The 19,894-nt window shown below is 45.3% G+C and overlaps 1 protein-coding gene across 1 annotated transcript in view; it reads left to right on the plus strand.

Annotated features, from left to right (window-relative positions):
- Nucleotides 1-19,894, plus strand: part of LOC144504716 (utrophin-like) — a 631,247-nt gene that overhangs the window by 427,017 nt on the left and 184,336 nt on the right. Inside the window, 1 exon segment of the mRNA XM_078230463.1 lies at nt 2,748-2,877. Coding sequence (XP_078086589.1) covers nt 2,748-2,877 — 130 coding nt within the window.

Consider the following 19,894-nt stretch of genomic DNA (forward strand, 5'->3'; position numbering starts at 1 on the left):
GGGGGGGCAGAACATTCTCTGGTGTGTGCAGAGGGGGGGGGGGGGGGAAGGTGAGGAGGGAGGCCTGATCATTCTCTGGTGGGGGAGGAGGAGGGAGGCCTGATCGTTCTCTGGTCGGGTGGTGTGGGGGGAGGGAGGCCAGATGGTTCTCTGTTAGGGGGTGGTGGGGGGAGGACCAATCATTCACTGGTGTGGGGGGGAGGGAGGTGGGAGGCCTGATCGTTCTCTGGCAGTGGGGCAGGGACAGGGGGGGGTTCTGCTGCCACTCTGCGGGCGATCGGTGGGGGCGGAAGTGGGGCAGGGGGTCGTGATCGGTCTGGGCAGCGGGGGTGGGGGGTGGATAAGGGGGACAGTTATGTTGTGGGGGTGGGGCGATATCTATGGGGGCCATCGCTCCCGGGCCGCTTTATCCACTTTTTGCCGCCTGGGAATGATGTGACAGGGATGCATTTTTCAATTTTTTTTCTCGCTGCGCATGCGCAGTTCAAAGCTCTGATCGGAGCTGCAGCATTTCAGTCACGATAAGCCCCGCCCACAGCGTGATTCAGACTGGCGATTTTTTTTTTCAGGCTTAGTGCGAATGGGGGTGCTGGAGAACAGGTTTCCAAGTCGCATCTAAATTGCACCCAGATTCAGCACTTAGAATCGAAATGGTAAAATCGGGCCCTGTGTTGAGTTCTGCTGCTGAGGGCTGTTTATGCTGACCCTTCTGTAGGCCCTTTACTCGAATCTGCATCCTGTTCTTTCAGTCAGTACATAACCCAGTTATCCTCTTGACTCCCATCAACAGTCCGGTTGACACTATTTACCTTTTAATTCCATCAGTGGTTCATCTTGTTGTGAGAAGTTTGTGGCTGACACAGTTATCTGGTCATGCAACAGTCTGTGGCGAGCAAACCAGTTTGAATCAGTCTCTTTGGTATTTGACTCGTGCCTTGGGTCACGCAGGCTGTTAACCCATTATATTCCAGTCTCTTTTTATAGCCCCTCAGCCAACAGTCCTATCAGAGGGTTCAAATTCCATTCTCAGAAACAGGTTTTAAAATCTTCTCTCAGTGCTGCTGCTTCTCAAGAATTCTGTGTTCTTCTTTCTGAATTTTCTGCTTTTTCTTTGTGTCTGCATCAATACACTGATTGCCATTGCCATCACCCTCCAACTCCTCTGCTTGTAATTCTCCTTTGTGTCTGCAGTTCCCCTTTGTGTCTGGCCACATGGCTTCTTTGTATCTTAATTGACTACCTGTGGGTACTGCTTCCAGTTCAAGTGTTGCCAGTTCACATGGGACAGTATTTAAATTTATTCAAAAAAATTACAATTGATCCCTTTACAATTGATGCAAACTCCAAGTCCTGTTCAACTTTCTTAAAGCAATTCAGAGTCCACAGAAATTTTACTTCTGTACTGCTTCATCACAAATTTAACCTGCCATGTCCAATGCTGTAAAAGATGTACTTAATTTTAGATGAAGTAAACTTAAAAGGCGTTATCAAAATCTGTCTTATTAAACATATTTATGCATTGTAATTAAAATATAACATGGCAGTGGCAGCTCTTATTTTCTTGATGAAGGGATTGTTTTATTCACATGGGAAGCTTGATCAGATATATTCTGTGAAATACATGACCACCACAAAATTGGCTAGGTGCAGAATGGGTGCTTTAAGGCCAGTGAATTGCAGAGCAGCTTTGAGGATCTGCTGCTGTAAGTGCCACTCTGTTCTCTGTGGCTATCACTAGGAAAGCAATAAAACCTGTATCTGTTCTCTTCTGTAACTTGATTTCTGTGTCTCTGTGCCCTGTTTGAGAGCACATTTCCATTCCATCTGACGAAGGAGCAGCGCTCCGAAAGCTAATGGTGTTTGCTACCAAATAAACCTGGTGGACTTTAACCTGGTGCTGTTAAAACTCTTACTCTGTTCTCCTCAACAGGAGGTCCTGCATTAATGAAATGGACTGAGCCACAAGTTGTGCCAAATCTTGTAGCCTATGATGGCATTTGTTCCTGATCCCTTCAGTGTGCCAGTGAAATATTTGTGTTTGTTTTGAAGTGAACAGCTTTGGCCAATGATCTGAAGCCCACTTCTTTTCCTTATTAACCATCACCGTTGAGGAACATTCCTTGGCATTTAGGTGTTCACAATGGAGAAACCTTCTAAAATAAAGAATTATTCACATAATGCTGAAGATGGATATTGCTACTGATTTTCTTATGCACTGACTTCATTATACCAATGCTTTTATTTATTTTAACCCAAAGGTTTTCTGGTAAATCCTTACCTTAATATTTTACAATTTATTATCTTACTAACCACAAGTTGCATCCTTAAAATCTTCCTCTCAAGAGGGCTGTTTGATGAAGTATCCAAGAACAGCCTGAAACATGGAATATCTTAAAGCAATAGTTAGATTCCATCTGCTCCACATTTAGAGGAACAATTAACATGCTAGATAAATCAACACAAGGAAAGAAGGGCCTAGGTAAGATGCTCTTTCAAAAAGTCAGTGCTGACTTGATGGGCCAGATGCCCTCCTTCTACACCACAGGGATTCTGTGATTCTATAATAATTAGATTCTCTGTATTAAATTCACTTTCATCATTAGAATCTCCATTAATTGAGTTTACTTCACCGAATAACAGTTATCAATGTTCATTCTTTTTGGCAATGCTGATTACTTTGGTTTACAAAAGGCAATGTAGTGTGTTTCTTTTAAAATGTAATTTCTTCATGAAACTCTCATGTGCAGGCACTCAGACATGAACTAATGGAAAAGGAGCAGACAATCATAACTGCACTGGATTCTGCTCGATTATTCCTTGCAGATCAACCCATAGAAGGGCCTGAGGAGCCTCGGCGCCATCTTCATGTTAAAACAGGTCAGTGAATTAATTCTTCTGTAGCAGAATGAAACACTTCACTGAAAAGCACTTTGCCTTTTATTCCTTTATATTAATTAAAAATAAACTAATGCTAAACTGTGGAGTGAAAAGTAATGCATGGGGTCTGATCCATTTAGTATTGTTATTAAAAACTTGTGTTGCAGCAGGTGGCATAACTGCTGAATGGAAGATTCTGTTAGATTAATGACATAGAATTGTCACATGTACTTGTTTGGGTGCAATTAATTTTCTTTCCACTTACCTGGTGGTCGTAGTAAATTTAGATTTTCTGGATAATCCATTTAAGGAGATCTTGAAATATGTGTTGGAATTTTCACAGCTAATTATGCAGTTTTACCTGTAATGTGATCTTAATTACCACGATTATATACAAAAGCCATGCATTTGTATAGTGCCTTACCATATTTTGGAGATATATTCATGTGCTTTATTTACAGGGGACAATTTCTGGGTGCCACCAGATTTCCCCAAGCCCTCCCAAAATGCCCACTTTATGTTAGCCTTGGTAATGAGATTAGGCAGATTAACTGACTTTCAGGGAAATGAAGAGCTGTAAACCAATCCCATTCTGATAGTTCTTCAGCATTAATCCTAGATAATAATTAGGTCTGGCAACACCAACTGATATAGTTTAGCAACTAACCAGTGGATGTGGTTTATTTGGCTTTTGACAAAGTCCCACAGAGAAGATTGATGTGTAGAATTAAAGCGCATAGGACTGGGGGTAGTGTATGGAACAAAGAACAAAGAAAATTACAGCACAGGAACAGGCTCTTCGGCCCTCCAAGCCTGCACCGACCATACTGCCTGACTTAACTAAAACCCCCAACCCTTCCGGGGACCATATCCTTCTATTCCCATCCTATTCATGTATTTGTCAAGACGCCCCTTAAAAGTCACTACGATATCTGCTTCCACTACCTCCCCTGACAACGAGTTCCAGGCACCCACTGTGTAAAACATCTGCCTCGTACATCTCCTTTAAACCTTGCCCCTCACACCTTAAACCTGTGCCCCCTAGTAATTGACTCTTCCACCCTGGGATAAAGCTTCTGACTATCCACTCTGTCCATGTCTCTCATAATCTTGTAAACTTCTATCAGGTCGCCCCTCAACCTCCGTCGCTGCAGTGAGAACAAACCAAGTTTCTCCAACCTCTCCTCATAGCTAATGCCCTCCATACCAGGTAACATCCTGGTAAATCTTTTCTGTACCTTCTCCAAAGCCTCCACATCCTTCTGGTAGTGTGGCGACCAGAATTGAACACTATGGGTCTGATTTTACCAAAACGGGCGCGAATTGGTGGTAAAGTTGGGCGTCGGGCCGATGCCGCGATCAGCACCCGATTCCTAGCGGATCGCACCTTTACCAACGGCCGATTCGGGCGCCGTTCTGGTGCGTGCCCAAATCGGCCGGCGTGATGATTTAAATGCATTTGCATGCATTTAAATCAACTTAATGAAGCACGCGCTCAACGTTCCCTAACCTACCTCGATCGTGGTCTCCCTCTACCATCCTTCCCGCTCACCTTCAGTCCTTCGACAGCCTGCAGCAGGTTCCTGGACACTGACTTCGAGCCATGGCTGAAGTGACCGGGCTTCACACAGATCTGCTGGCGTCTGCCGGAGGAGGGGGAGCGGGCCCAATTGGAACTCTGGGGGGGGGGGGGGGGGGTGTGTGTGACTTATCATCCCCTGGGGGGGGGGGGGCGGGGGGATGTGACGGATCATCCCCGGGGGGGGGGGGGGGGGGTGGGTGGAGAGGGGGTGTGACGTCTCATCCCCTGGGGGGGCGGGGGAAGGAGAGGGGGTGTGACGTATCATCCCCTGGAGGGGGGAGGAGAGGGGGTGTGATGGATCATTCACTGGTACACTACCAGCCACAGCCATCTCTCCCACTCTCTCGCACCTGCAGGGAAGAGTAATGTGTGGCTGGTAGTGTCCCAGTGATGGTGCCAGGAGGGATCGGCTGCATACAAGCAGCGGAACCCCCCCCACCAGGGAATGAGACGTCACACCCCCTCTCCTCACACACACACACACACACACACACCCCCCACCCCCGGACCAGAGGATGAATGGCAGAGATGCTCTCTCCGCTCTGCTTTTTTTTTCGCGCCCGGGCGCGTTCTGTCAGATTCTTTCGAGCTCCTATCGTTCTGGCGGCGCCAGAAAAAAGCGTATGGGCGCGCTGGAGCGCAGCCTCTGGACTCGGATCTATTTGATGCCCGCACCCGGCACTCAGTCTCTAAATGGTAAAATCGGGCCCAATATTCCAAGTGCGGCCTAACTAAGGTTCTATAAAGCTGCAACATGACTTGCCAATTTTTAAACTCAATGCCCCGGCCAATGAAGGCAAGCATGCCGTATGCCTTTTTGACCACCTTCTCCACCTGCATTGCCACTTACAGTGACCTGTGTACTTGTACACCCAGATCCCTTTGCCTATCAATACTCTCAAGGGTTCTGCCATTTACTGTATATTTACGATGTGTATTAGACCTTCCAAAATGCATTACCTCACATTTGTCCGGATTAAACTCCATCTGTCATCTCTCCACCCAAGTCTCCAACCGATCTATATCCTGCTGTATCCTCTGATGGTCCTCATCACTATCCGCAAATCCACCAACCTTTGTGTCGTCCGCAAACTTAGTGATCACTCCAGCTACATCTTCCTCCAAATCATTTATATATATCACAAACAGCAGAGGTCCCAGACCCCTCCACTGTTACCCTCTGTCTTCTATGGCTAAGCCAGTTCTCCACCCATCTAGCTAGCTCACCTTTTATCCCGTGAGATTTAACCTTTTGCACCAGCCTGCCATGAGGGACCTTGTCAAACGCTTTACTAAAATCCATATAGACGACATCCACGGCCCTTCCCTCGTCAATCGTTTTTGTCACCTCCTCAAAAAACTCAACCAAATTTGTGAGGCAGGACCTCCCTCGTACAAAACCATGCTGTCTATCGCTAATGAGATTATTCAGTTCTAAATGCGCATATATCCTATCTCTAAGAATCTTCTCCAACAATTTCCCTACCACGGACGTCAAGCTCACCGGCCTATAATTACCCGGGTTATCCTTGCTACCCTTCTTAAATAACGGACCACATTTGCTATCCTCCAATCCTCTGGGACCTCACCTGTGTCCAGTGAAGAGACAAAGATTTCTGTTAGAGGCCCAGCAATTTCATCTCTTGCCTCCCTGAGGAGTCTAGGGTAGATGCCATCCGGCCCTGGGGATTTGTCTGTCTGAATGTTTCCTAAAAAACCTTACACTTCCTCCCTTGTAATCAAGATTTTTACTAACGGGTCAACACTTCTCTCTGAGACACTTCCAGTCAACATGTCCCTCTCCTTTGTGAATACTGATGCAAAGTATTCATTTAGGATCTCTCCTACTTCCTTTGGTTCTAAGCATAATTCCCCTCCTTTGTCCCTGAGAGGTCCGATTCTTTTCCTAATAACCCTCTTGTTCCTAACGTATGTATAAAATGCCTCAGGATTCACCTTAATCCTGTCTGCCAAGGACCTTTTGTGACCCCTTTTTGCCCTTCTAAGTCCCTGTTTGAATTCTTTTCTACTTTCTCTGTATTCCTCCAGTGCTCCATCTGTTTTTAGTTGCCTGGACCTCATGTATGCCTCTTTTTTCTTTTTGATTAGACCCACAATTTCACTGGTTATCCACAGCTCTCGAATCCTACCTTTCCTATCCTTCCTCTTTACAGGCACATGCCTGTCCTGCAGTCCTATCAACTGCTCCTTAAAAGACTCCCACATGCCAGATGTGGATTTACCCTCGAACAGCCTCTCCCAATCAACAGCCACCAAATCCTGCCTAATCCGGCTGTAGTTAGCCTTCCCCCAATTCAGCACCTTACCCATAGGACAACACTCATCTTTTTCCATTACTATCCTAAAGTTTACAGAATTGTGGTCACTATTTGCCACATGTTCCCCCACTGAAACTTTGATGACCTGACCGGGCTCATTCCTCAGTACTAGGTCCAGTATAGCCCCCTCTCTAGTTGGACTGTCAACATATTGTTCCAAAGAGATGGATAGAAAACTGGTTGGCTGACAGGAAATGAAGAGTAGGAATAAATGGGTCATTTCCCTATTGGCTATAAATTGAAAAGAGATATGCAATGAGACCTGGGTGTCCTCATACACCAGTCACTGAAGATAAGCATGCAGGTGCAGCAGGCGGTGAAGAAGGGAAATGGTATGTTGGCCTTCATAGCGAGAGAATTCAAGTATAAGAACAATTAATACTTTGCTACAATTATACAGGGCTTTGGTGCAGCCACACCTGGAATATTGTGTGCAGTTTTGGCCTCCTTCTCTAAGGAAGGGTGTTCTTGCTATAGAAGGAGGAACTGAAGGTTTTCCAGACTTATTACTGGGATGGTGGGACTGACGTCATGAGGAGAGATTAAATTGGTTAGGATTGTATTTGCTGAAATTCAGAAGAATGAGGAGGGATCTCAGAAACCCATAAAAATTCTAACAGGACTTGACAGGGTAGATGGAAGAAGGATGTTCCTGATGGTGGGGATGTCCAGAACCAGGGGTCATAATCCAAGGATACGGGGCAAACCTTTTAGGACTGAGATGAGGAGCAATTTCTTCATCCAGAGAGTGAGTGGTAAGCCCGTGGAATTCGCTACCATAGAAAGCAGTTGAGGCCGAAACATTATGGTTAGAAAATATTAGTTTCCACTTTGTTTTTGGGAGGGGACCTACCCAATCAATCATAACCCGTGTAAAATATTTTTTGAATGCAGGAATTGGTATCAAAGGCCCTAGTTTTATCACCACCTGTGGCTTTCCCACCACCTGACAAGTGTGATAGGTACAGCAGAATTCCACCACATCTTAATGTAATCCAGGTCGATAAAAATGGTTCTGTATCTTAGCCTGAGCCTTCCTCCCAGATGCCCTCCTACGGGTCATTCGTGTGCTACCCATAATACTTCCTGTCTGTATTCTACCGGCAACACAATCTGATGAACTTCCGCCCATTCCTTATCTTGCTAACCTGCCAAGGGCTCCATTTCACCGTAGAATTTTATCCTTGAGGTTATAATATTCTGGGATACATTCTGATTCCTTTTCTGAGTAGGCTTTATGGTATAAATCTTTTATCGTCTCATCTGTCTGTTGTAACTCCCTTACTCTTTCAAAACTAAACACCTCTGCCTGCTTCGGTTCTTCCTTTACTATCCCATCAAACAGAGTGTCAGCTAACTGGACTTCAACTCCTTCATCTTTCTCTTTTGTTCTCCTTTCCTGTTTTAACTTAAGGCTGTGGGATCTTGTCACTGCACAGTCCGGAAAGATTCATTGCCCAAGACTGCAAGAAATTACAAGTGTAGTTGTGAATGTAGCCCAATCCATCACGCAAACCAGCCTCCCATCCATTGATTCTATCGACACTTCCCGCTGCCTCGGAATAGCAGCCAGCATAATAAGGATTCCACACACCCCAGATATACTCTCTTCCACCTTCTTCCGTCGGGAAAAGCTAAGTCTGAGGTCACGTACCAACCAACTCAAGAACGGCTATTTCCCTGCTGTCATCAGACTTTTGAATGGACCTACCTCGCACTAAGTTGATCTTTCTCTACACCCTAGCTATGACTAACACTACATTCTGCACTCTCTCGTTTCCTTCTCTATGAACGGTATGCTCTGTTTGTAGAGCGGGCAAGAAACAATGCTTTTCAGTGTATACTAATACATGTGACAATAATAAATCAGTGACCAAGGAGGTGGATGGGGGCAAGGCAGTGGACGTGGTATATATGGATTTTAGTAAGGCGTTTGATAAGGTTCACCATGGTAGGCTTCTGCAGAAAATGCAGATGTATGGGATTGGGGGTGATCTAGGAAATTGGATCAGGAATTGGCTAGCGGATAGGAAACAGAGGGTGGTGGTTGATAGTAAATATTCATCATGGAGTGCGGTTACAAGTGGTGTACCTCAGGGATCTGTTTTGGGGCCACTGCTGTTTGTAATATTTATTAATGATCTGGATGAGGGTATAGTTGGGTGGATTAGCAAATTTGCTGATGACACCAAAGTCGGTGGTGTGGTAGACAGTGAGGAAGGGTGTCGTAGTTTGCAGGAAGACTTAGACAGGTTGCAAAGTTGGGCCGAGAGGTGGCGGATGGAGTTTAATGCGGAGAAGTGTGAGGTAATTCACTTTGGTAGGAATAACAGATGTGTTGAGTATAGGGCTAACGGGAGGACTTTGAATAGTGTGGAGGAGCAGAGGGATCTAGGTGTATGTGTGCATAGATCCCTGAAAGTTGGGAATCAAGTAGATAAGGTTGTTAAGAAGGCATATGGTGTCTTGGCGTTTATTGGTAGGGGGATTGAATTTAGGAGTCGTAGCGTTATGTTGCAACTGTACACAACTCTGGTGCGGCCGCACTTGGAGTACTGTGTGCAGTTCTGGTCCCCACATTACAGGAAGGATGTGGAGGCTTTGGAGAGGGTGCAGAGGAGGTTTACCAGGATGTTGCCTGGTATGGAGGGGAGATCCTATGAGGAGAGGCTGAGGGATTTGGGATTGTTTTCGCTGGAAAGGCGGCGGCTAAGAGGGGATCTTATTGAAACATATAAGATGATTAGAGGTTTAGATAGGGTGGATAGTGATAGCCTTTTTCCTCTGATGGAGAAATCCAGCACGAGGGGGCATGGCTTTAAATTGAGGGGGGGTAGTTATAGAACCGATGTCAGGGGTAGGTTCTTTACCCAGAGGGTGGTGAGGGATTGGAATGCCCTGCCAGCATCAGTAGTAAATGCGCCTAGTTTGGGGGCGTTTAAGAGATCCGTAGATAGGTTCATGGACGAAAAGAAATTGGTTTAGGTTGGAGGGTCACAGTTTTTTTTTTAACTGGTCGGTGCAACATCGTGGGCCGAAGGGCCTGTTCTGCGCTGTAATGTTCTATGTTCTATGTTCTAAATCAAAAGATTCCAGGGTATTTTTCTTCTAATTCCCTGATCCTTTTTTGCATTTTCCACTACCATGAGCAACACTCCCACTTGTGCTCCAGCTTTAACTTTTCCAAGGATAAACTGTATTTCTGGAATAGCCAGATTTTCCACCTATCACTTCCCCAGACTGGATTGGATTCTCTGCCTTATTTTACTCAGGGGAACACTTATCCTTTCTCCATTTATTCCACAGATTACCATTCTCTTGGGCAGTATGTCAGAAGAAGTGCAAATATCCTCATCTCTTACTATTAGAGACAGACTAGCTCCCGTATCTCAATATTTTAACTTCTTCACCTAGTCCCCCTGTTCTACCTGAGTAAACCTTACCCACACAGGTGAAGTCTTTGAAAAGATCGGACACTATCTTATCATCCAGCCTGTGGTTAGGCTGTGCACTCTCTTTCAGTTCCTCGACTTCTCTCGGGATTTCTTTCACTGTCTGAACTAATCCCATGGCTGAGCCTCTTTTACCACTTCCCTTTCCCAGTGCTTTTCTTTAGCCCCCAGCACTGCGCCTTTGTGGGTCCTATCACAGTGAAAACACCTGAGGTCTTTTTTCCACAGGTGGTAAACTGTTCCCAGTGTGATCTACTTTTTGTTTTTCATTGAAGGATTTCCCCCTTTCTCAATTTCTATCCCTCACGGAATGAAATTGCTGTCGGAAACCAAATTTCAATTTATGCACCAATACATATTCATATAACCATAGAAACATAGAAAATTACAGCTCAGAAACAGGCCTTTTGGCCCTTCTTGTCTGTGCCGAACCATTTTTTGCCCAGTCCCACTGACCTGCACTTGGACCATATCCCTCCACACCCCTCATCCATGAACCCGTACAAGTTTTTCTTAAATGTTAAAAGTGACCCAGCATTTACCACTTTATCCGGCAGCTCATTCCACACTCCCACCACTCTCTGCGTGAAGAAGCCCCCCCTAATATTTCCTTTAAACTTTTCTCCTTTCACCCTTAACCCATGCCCTCTGGTTTTTTTCTCCCCTAGCCTCAGAGTGAATGCAAGCAGGCTTTTTCCACTATCTATACCCATCAAAATCTTATACACCTCTATCAAATCTCCCCTCAATCTTCTGTGCTCCAGGGAATAAAGTCTCAACCTATTCAATCTCTCTCTGTAACTCAGCTTCTCAAGTCCCGGCAACATCCTTGTGAACCTTCTCTGCACTCTTTCAACCTTATTTACACCCTTCCTGTAACTAGGTGACCAAAACTGTACATAATACTCTAAATTCGGCCTCACCAATGCCTTATATAACCTTACCATAACACTCCAACTTTTATACTCAATACTCCGATTTATAAAGGCCAATGTACCAAAGGCACTCTTTATGACCCTATTCACCTGTGACGTCACTTTTAGGGAATTCTGTACCTGTATTCCCAGATCCCTCTGTTCAACTGCACTCTTCAGAGTCCTACCATTTATCCTGTACGTTCTACTTTGGTTTGCCCTTTCAAAGTGCAATATCTCACACTTGTCTGCGTTAAATTCCATTTGCCATTTTTCAGCCCATTTTTCTAGTTGGTCCAAATCCCTCTGCAAGCTTTGAAAACCTTCCTCACTGTCCACTACACCTCCAATCTTTGTAACATCAGCAAATTTGCTGATCCAATTTACCACATTATCATCCAGATCATTGATATAGATGACAAACAACAATGGACCCAACACCGATCCCTGCGGCACACCACTAGTCACAGGCCTCCACTCAGAGAAGCAATCCTCCACAACCACTCTCTGGCTTCTTCCATTGAGCCAGTGTCTAATCCAATTTACTACCTCCCCATGTATACCCAGCGACTGAACCTTCCTAACTAACCTCCCATGAGGGACCTTGTCAAAGGCCTTGCTGAAATCCAGGTAGACAACATCCACCGCCTTCCCTTCATCCACTTTCCTGGTAACCTCCTCGAAAAACTCTAATAGATTGGTCAAACATGACCTACCACGCACAAAGCCATGTTGACTCTCCCTAATAAGTCCCTGTCTATCCAAATATTTGTAGATCCTATCCCTTATCACTCCTTCCAATAACTTGCCCACCACCGACGTCAAACTTACTGGCCTATAATTTCCTGGATTTCTTTTGCAACCTTTTTTATACAACGGAACAACATGAGCCACCCTCCAATCAACCGGCACCTCCCCCGTAAATACTGACATTTTAAATTTGTCTGCCAGGCCCCTGCAAGTTCAACACTAGCTTCCCTCAAGGTCCGTGGGAATACCCTGTCCGGTCTTGGGGATTTATCCACTCTGATTTGCCTCAAAACAGCAAGCCCCTCCTCCCCTTTAATCTGTAAAAGTTCCATGACCTCCCTACCTGTTTGCCCTACTTCCGTAGACTTCATGCCCGTTTCCTCAGTAAATACGGATGCAAAATACCCATTTAGTATCTCCCCCATCTCTTTTGGTTCCATACACAGTGTACCACTCTGGTCTTCAAGAGGACCAATTTTATCTCTCACTATCCTTTTGCTCCGAACATACCTATAGAAGCTCTTTGGATTTTCCTTCACTCTGTCTGCCAAAGCAACCTCATGTCTTATTTTAGCCCTCCTGATTTCCCTCTTAAGTAGCTTCTTGCACTTTTTATACTCCTCGAGCATCTGATCTGTTCCTTGCTGCCTGTACATTTCATACAACTCTCTCTTCCTCTTAATCAGTGTTATAATCTCCCTCGAGAACCAAGGTTCCTTATTCCTATTTACTTTGCCTTTAATCCTGACAGGAACATACAAACTCTGCACTCTCAAAATTTCTCCTTTGAAGGCCTCCCACTTTCCATTTACACCCTTACCAGAGAACAGCCTGTGCCAATCCACACTTCCCAGATCCCTTCTCATTTCATCAAATTTGGCCTTTTTCCAGTTCAGAACTTCAACCCAAAGACCAGATCTATCCTTATCCATGATCAGGTTGAAACTAATGGCATTATGATCACTGGGTCCAAAGTGTTCCCTCACACTCACATCCATCACCTGCCCTAACTCATTGCCCAATAGGAGATCCAATATCGCATCCTCTCTAGTTGGCACCTCTATATACTGATGTAGAAAATTCTCCTGGACACATTTTACAAACTCTACCCCGTCTAAACCTTTAACAGTATGCGAGTCCCAATCTATATTGTAGAAGTAGGACGCTGGGGGTTGTGGGAAGGGTCTAAATTCTTATAAAAAGTTACTGACCTGAGGAGTTGTCTTCATTATTTAGCCAGAGTGAGACAGAGGAGAGGTTTATTGCAGGAGTGCTGGGGTAAGAGATCTACGTTTAAAATACTTTTACTTTAAAAAATAATACTTTTAATTTAGTTTAAAGGACTTTTTCGCGGGTGTTTCTAAAAAAAAAACTTTGAACTCTAACCCGGAAGTAGGACGCTGGGGGTTGTGGGAAGGGTCTAAATTTTTCTTCAGCACGCGCGAGGTATATAAGTAGGCTGCACTATTAAGCGGGCAGCATCGTAGTGGGCAGCAGAGTGAGCGGGGAGCAGAGTGGGAGCTGACGGGCTTTGGCTCATCGGGCTTCGGCGTAAACAGGCAGAGGTGGGGTAAGTTTAGACAGTTTTTCCTGTGTTATTGGAAGAAAGGGGGAATTGTGAGTGCGAGGCCAGTTTGTTGTTCTCAGTGTCGGATATGGGAGGTCCCGGAGTCAGCTAGCCTCCTGGACATCCATATCTGTGCCAGGTGCGTTGAGCTGCAGCTCCTAAGGGACCACGTTAGGGAACTGGAGCTGCAGCTCAATGACCTTCGTCTGGTTAGGGAGAATGAGGAGGTGATAGATAGGAGTTACAGGCAGGTGGTCACACCGGGGCCACGGGAGACAGACAAGTGGGTCACGGTTAGGAAGGGGAAGGGGAAAAGTCAGGTACTAGAGAAGTACCCCAGTGGCTGTGCCCCTTAAAAATAAGTACTCCTGTTTGAGTACTGTTGAGGAGAGCAGCCTACCTGGGGGAAGCAACAGTGGCCGTGCCTCCGGCGCAGAGTCCAGCCCGGCAGCTCAGAAGGGGAGGGAAAGGGAGGATGAGCAAACTAACCGCCGCACCAAGGTACAGGGAGCCGTCCAAGTGGGGGGAGAAACAAGAAATGTAGCAGAAATTGAGGACAGTACACTTTTGGATGCTGTTGGGGGGGACGACTTAGCAGGGGTAAGCCATGGTGTACAGGTCACTGACTCAGAGTCTGTCCTTGTGGCTCAGAAGGGAAGGGGGGAGAGGAGTAGAGGATTAGTCATTGGGGACTCCATAGTTAATGGGACGGATAGGAAATTCTGCGGGAACGAGAGAGACTCGCGGTCGGTGTGTTGCCTCCCAGGAGCCAGAGTCCACGATGTCTCGGATCGTGTTTTCGAAATCCTTAAGGGGGAGGGGGACCAGCCCCAAGTTGTGGTTCACATAGGTACTCAAGACATAGGTAGGAAAAGGGATGGGGATGTTAGGCAGAAATTCAGGGAGTTAGGGTGGAAGCTTAGGGCTAGAACAAACAGAGTTGTTATCTCTGGTTTGTTACCAGTGCCACGTGATAGTGAGGAGAGGAATAGGTAAAGAGAGCAGTTGAACACGTGGTTACAGGGATGGTGCAGGAGGGAGGGTTTCAGATACCTAGACAATTGGGGCTCTTTCTGGGGTAGGTGGGACCTCTACAAACAGGATGGTCTGCACCTGAATCAGAGGGGTACCAATACCTTGGGGGGGGGGAAATTTGCTAATGTTCTTCAGGAGGGTTTAAACTAATTCAGCAGGGGGGTGGGTACCTGAATTGTAGCTCCGGTGTACAGGAGGTTGTGAGTAGTGAGGTCATGGATGAGGTTTCAGGGTCGCAGGAGTGTACTGGCAGGCAGGAAGGTGGTTTGAAGTGTGTATACTTCAACGCCAGGAGCATCTGGAATAAGGTGGGTGAACTTGCAGCATGGGTTGGTACCTGGGATTTCGATGTTGTGGCCATCTCGGAGACATGGATAGAGCAGGGACAGGAATGGTTGTTGCAGCTTCCGGGGTTTAGATGTTTCAGTAAGTGCAGGGAAGGTGGTAAAAGAGGGGGAGGTGTGGCATTGTTAGTCAAGGATAGTATTACAGTGGCAGAAAGGACTTTTGATGAGGACTCGTCTACTGAGGTAGTTTGGGCTGAGGTGAGAAACAGGAAAGGAGAGGTCACCCTGTTGGGAGGTTTTTATAGACTTCCGAAATGTTCCAGAGATGTAGAGGAAAAGATTGCAAAGATGATTCTGGATAGGAGCGAAAGTAACAGGGTAGCTGTACTGGGGGACTTTAACTTTACAAATATTGAATGGAAAAGCTATAGTTCGAGTACTTTGGAGGGGTCAGTTTTTGTCCAATGTGTGCAGGAAGGCTTCCTGACGCAGTATGTAGATAGACCAACAAGAGGCGAGGCCACATTGGATTTGGTACTGGGTAATGAACCAGGCCAGGTGTTAGATTTGGAGGTAGGTGAGCACTTTGGTGACAGTGAACACAATTCGATTACGTTTACCTTAGCTCTGGAAAAGGATAGGTATATACCAAAGGGCAAGAGTTATAGCTGGGGGAAAGGAAATTATGATGCGATTAGGCGAGATTTAGGTGGCATCGGTTGGGGAAGGAAACTGCAGGGGATGGGCACAATTGAAATGTGGAACTTGTTCAAGGAACAGCTACTACGCGTCCTTGATAAATATGTACCTGTCAGGCAGGGAGGAAGCAGACGTGTGAGGGAACTGTGGTTTACTAAGGAGGTTGAATCTCTTGTGAAGAGGAAGAAGGAGACTTATGTAAAGATGAGACGTGAAGGCTCAGTTAGGGAGCTTGAGAGTTACAAGTTAGCCAGCTTGAGAGTTACAAGTTAGCCAGGAAGGACCTAAAGAAAGAGTTAAGAAGAGCCAGGAGGGGACATGAGAAGTCTTTGGCAGGGAGATCAAGGAAAACCCAAAGCTTTTTATAGGTATGTCAGGAGTAAAAGAATGATTAGGGTAAGATTAGGGCCAGTCAAGGACAGGAGTGGGAAGTTGTGCGTGACGTCTGAAGAGATAGGAGAGGCACTAAATGAATATTTTTCATCAGTATTCAGACTGGAGAGGGACAGTGTCGAGGTGAGTACTGAGATGCAGGCTGTTGGACTGGACGGGATGGAGGTTCATAAGGAGGAGGTGTTAGCAATTCTGGAAAGGGTAAAAATAGATAAGTCCCTTGGGCCGGATGGGATTTATCCTAGGATTCTCTGGGAGGCTAGAGAGGAGATTGCAGAGCCTTTGACTCTGATCTTTGTGTCGTCATTGTCTACTGGAACAGTGCCAGAAGACTGGAGGATAACAAATGTTGTCCCCTTGTTCAAAAAGGGGAGTAGGGACAACCCTGGTAATTATAGACCGGTGAGCCTTACTTCTGTTGTGGGCAAAGTATTGGAAAGTGTTATAAGAGATAGGATTTATAATCACCTAGAAAGGAATAATTTGATTCGGGATAGTCAGCACGGTTTTGTGAAGGGTAGGTCGTGCCTCACAAACCTTATTGAGTTCTTTGAGAAGGTGACCAAAGAGGTGGATGTGGGTAAAGCGGTTGATGTGGTGTATCTGGATTTCAGCAAAGCATTTGATAAGGTTCCCCATGGTAAGCTTTTGCAGAAAATACGGACACATGGGATTGAGGGTGATTTAGTGGTTTGGATCAGGAATTGGCTAGCTGTAAGAAAACAGAGGGTGGTGGTTGATGGGAAATATTCATCCTGGAGTTCAGTTACTAGTGGTGTACCGCAAGGATCTGTTTTAGGGCCACTGCTGTTTGTCATTTTTATAAATGACCTGGATGAGGGCGTAGAAGGATGGATTAGTAAATTTGCGGATGACACTAAAGTCGGTAGAGTTGTAAGACAGTGCGGAGGGAAGTGTCAGGTTACAGAGGGACATAGTTAAGCTGCAGAGCTGGGCTGAGAGGTGGCAAATGGAGTTTAATGCGGAAAAGTGTGAGGTGATTCACTTTGGAAGGAGTAACAGGAATACAGAGTACTGAGCTAATGGTAAGATACTTGGTAGTGTGGATGAACAGAGGGATCTGGGTGTCCATATGTATAGATCCCTGAAAGTTGGCATCCAGGTTGATAGGGTTGTTAAGAAGGCGTACGGTGTGTTAGCTTTTATTGGTAGAGGGATTGAGTTTCGGCGCCAGGAGGTCATGTTGCAACTGTACAAAACTCTGGTGCGGCCGCACATGGAGGATTGCGTACAGTTCTGGTCGCCGCATTATAGGAAGGATGTGGAAGTGTTGGAGAGGGTGCAGAGGAGATTTATCAGGATGTTGCCTGGTATGGTGGGAAAATCGTATGAGGAAAGGCTGAGGGGCTTGAGGTTGTTTTCGTTAGAGAGAAGAAGGTTAAAAGGTGACTTAATAGAGGCATACAAGATGATCAGAGGATTAGATAGGTTGGATAGTGAGAGCCTTTTTCCTCGGATGGTGATGGCTAACACGAGGGGACATAGCTTTAAATTGAGGGGTGAGAGATATAGGACAGATGTTAGAGGTAGGTTCTTTACTCAGAGAGTAGTAAGGGCGTGGAATGCCCTGCCTGCAGCAGTAGTGGACTTGCGAAGTGATGCATTTTGGAAGAAATAATGTAGGGAGGAGTTATACAATAAATGGCAGAGTCATCAGGAGTATAGAAACACAGAGGGACCTAGTCCACAAGTCCTTGAAGGTGGCATCACAGGTGGAGAAGGTGGTGAAGAAGGCATATGGTATGCTTGCCTTTATAGGACGGGGTATAGAGTATAAAAGCTGGAGTCTGATGATGCAGCTGTATAGAACGCTGGTTAGGCCATATTTGGAGTACTGCGTCCAGTTCTGGTCGCCGCACTACCAGAAGGACGTGGAGGCGTTAGAGAGAGTGCAGAGAAGGTTTACCAGGATGTTGCCTGGTATGGAGGGTCTTAGCTATGAGGAGAGATTGGGTAAACTGGGGTTGTTCGCCCTGGAAAGACGGAGAATGAGGGGAGATCTAATAGAGGTGTACAAGATTATGAAGGGTATAGATAGGGTGAACAGTGGGAAGCTTTTTCCCAGGTCGGAGGTGACGATCACGAGGGGTCACGGGCTCAAGGTGAGAGGGGCGAAGTATAACTCCGATATCAGAGGGACGTTTTTTACACAGAGGGTGGTGGGGGCCTGGAATGCGCTGCCAAGTAGGGTGGTGGAGGCAGTCACGCTGACATTGTTTAAGACTTACCTGGATAGTCACATGAGCAGCCTGGGAATGGAGGGATACAAACGATTGGTCTAGTTGGACCAAGGAGCGGCACAGGCTTGGAGGGCCGAAGGGCCTGTTTCCTGTGCTGTACTGTTCTTTGTTCTTTGTCAACATTAAGAGCATTCAAATGGTTGTTGGATAAACATATGGATGATATTGGAATAGTGTAGATTAGAGGGGCTTTAGATTGGTTTCACTGTTCGGCACAACATCGAGGGCCGAAGGGCCTGTACTGCGCTGTAATGTTCTATGTTGTATGTTCTTTCTGTGCCATCTGCAATCTCTGCAGCTCTTTTTGCTGTCTTAACTTTCTGTTCCTCAACATGAGTTCTTATCACTTCTGAAAATTAGTTTTTAAATTCCTCCAGCAGAATAATATCTTAAGGGACTGATATGTTTTTTCCATCTTTAATGCTCTCACCCAAAGTTGTTCTGCTTAATTCTTTCAAACTCTATATATGTCTGACCTGGTTCCTTCCTTACATTTCTGAACCGTTGTCTGTATGCTTCTGATACCAATTCATAAGCACTCAGAACAGCCTTCTTTACTACTTCATACTTTCCTGACAGCCCCTCTGACGACGCTGCAAATTCCTCAGTCCTGCCTACCAACTTGGTTTGAATTAGTTTTACCCACACCTCCCGTGGCAGTCCATCTGGGTAGCCAATTTCTCAAAAGAGATGAAAAAGGCTTCTACGTCCTTTGTCAAATTTTGGGAATGTTTGGACATGTTTGTATATATCCTTACCAGGCGGTTGATTATGAAGAACTTGCTCCCTCTCACTTCTATCTTGTACTCTTTCTCCTGTCATTTGAATGTCTTTTTTTCCTTCCACCTCCAACTTTCTCTTTTCTAACTCAAACAACCTTTCTCTTTCTTTTCTCTCTTCTCTCAACTTTTTAATTTCATGTTCTGACTCCAATTTTCTCATTTGCAATTTAATTTTTTCGAACTTCACTACACTTCACTGTTTCTCTGCTAGACCTAAATGCTTGACTAACTCCGTTACAATTTCAGCTTTTGTATTTTCCCTGGTTAAACTCAATTTTAGAGTGTTTGCTAATTCTACAAGTGTCATCTTTTTCTGCTTCTCGGCAAATTTGGGAAGCATCTTCAACCCCCAGAACCACTTTAACAATGTTAAGAGCCATTTCCTCACTTTGATTTATTTTAAAGATTTAAGACTGTTTTGATCCTTTTTAGGGTTGATTTAAGGATTTAAGACTGTTTAGATCCCAAACCCAGAGCCCCCAATCTGTTACGACACAGAGGTTAATCCCCTTTATCTCGCTTCTTAATCTGGTGAAAGTGTTTGGGAAGGTGTTAACTGTTCTATATGAACTAATGGAAGTTCATTGATATAAAGACCTGACACTCGCTTTAAGTGAGTAATTAACAAGTTATTTTGTTTAATCAATCGGAACTTTAACTAAACAAGTAACATATTATAGGAAGGTCCAACTGAAATTCTGTTCAAATAAATACAAGGACCATTCAGTTCCAAAACAGTAATAACAGACTTTTAGTCACTTTCAAAAAATATATACAACCAGGTCTGATGGCTTTCGGAAGCTTTGGAGTTTTTATGGTGGTTTTTCTCTCTGTAAGGTCTTTGCCTTGATATCCTGTTGTTAGATAGATGGAGAATTCTCTTCAGAGATAGTTCTTTAGCTGGCAGGGTGGAGAACCACTCGAGGGATGGTCTTTTGTTCTTGCTGGGTCTCAGT

This window comes from Mustelus asterias, chromosome 15 (assembly GCF_964213995.1).
Source record: "Mustelus asterias chromosome 15, sMusAst1.hap1.1, whole genome shotgun sequence".
In the NCBI taxonomy this organism is placed as follows: domain Eukaryota; kingdom Metazoa; phylum Chordata; class Chondrichthyes; order Carcharhiniformes; family Triakidae; genus Mustelus; species Mustelus asterias.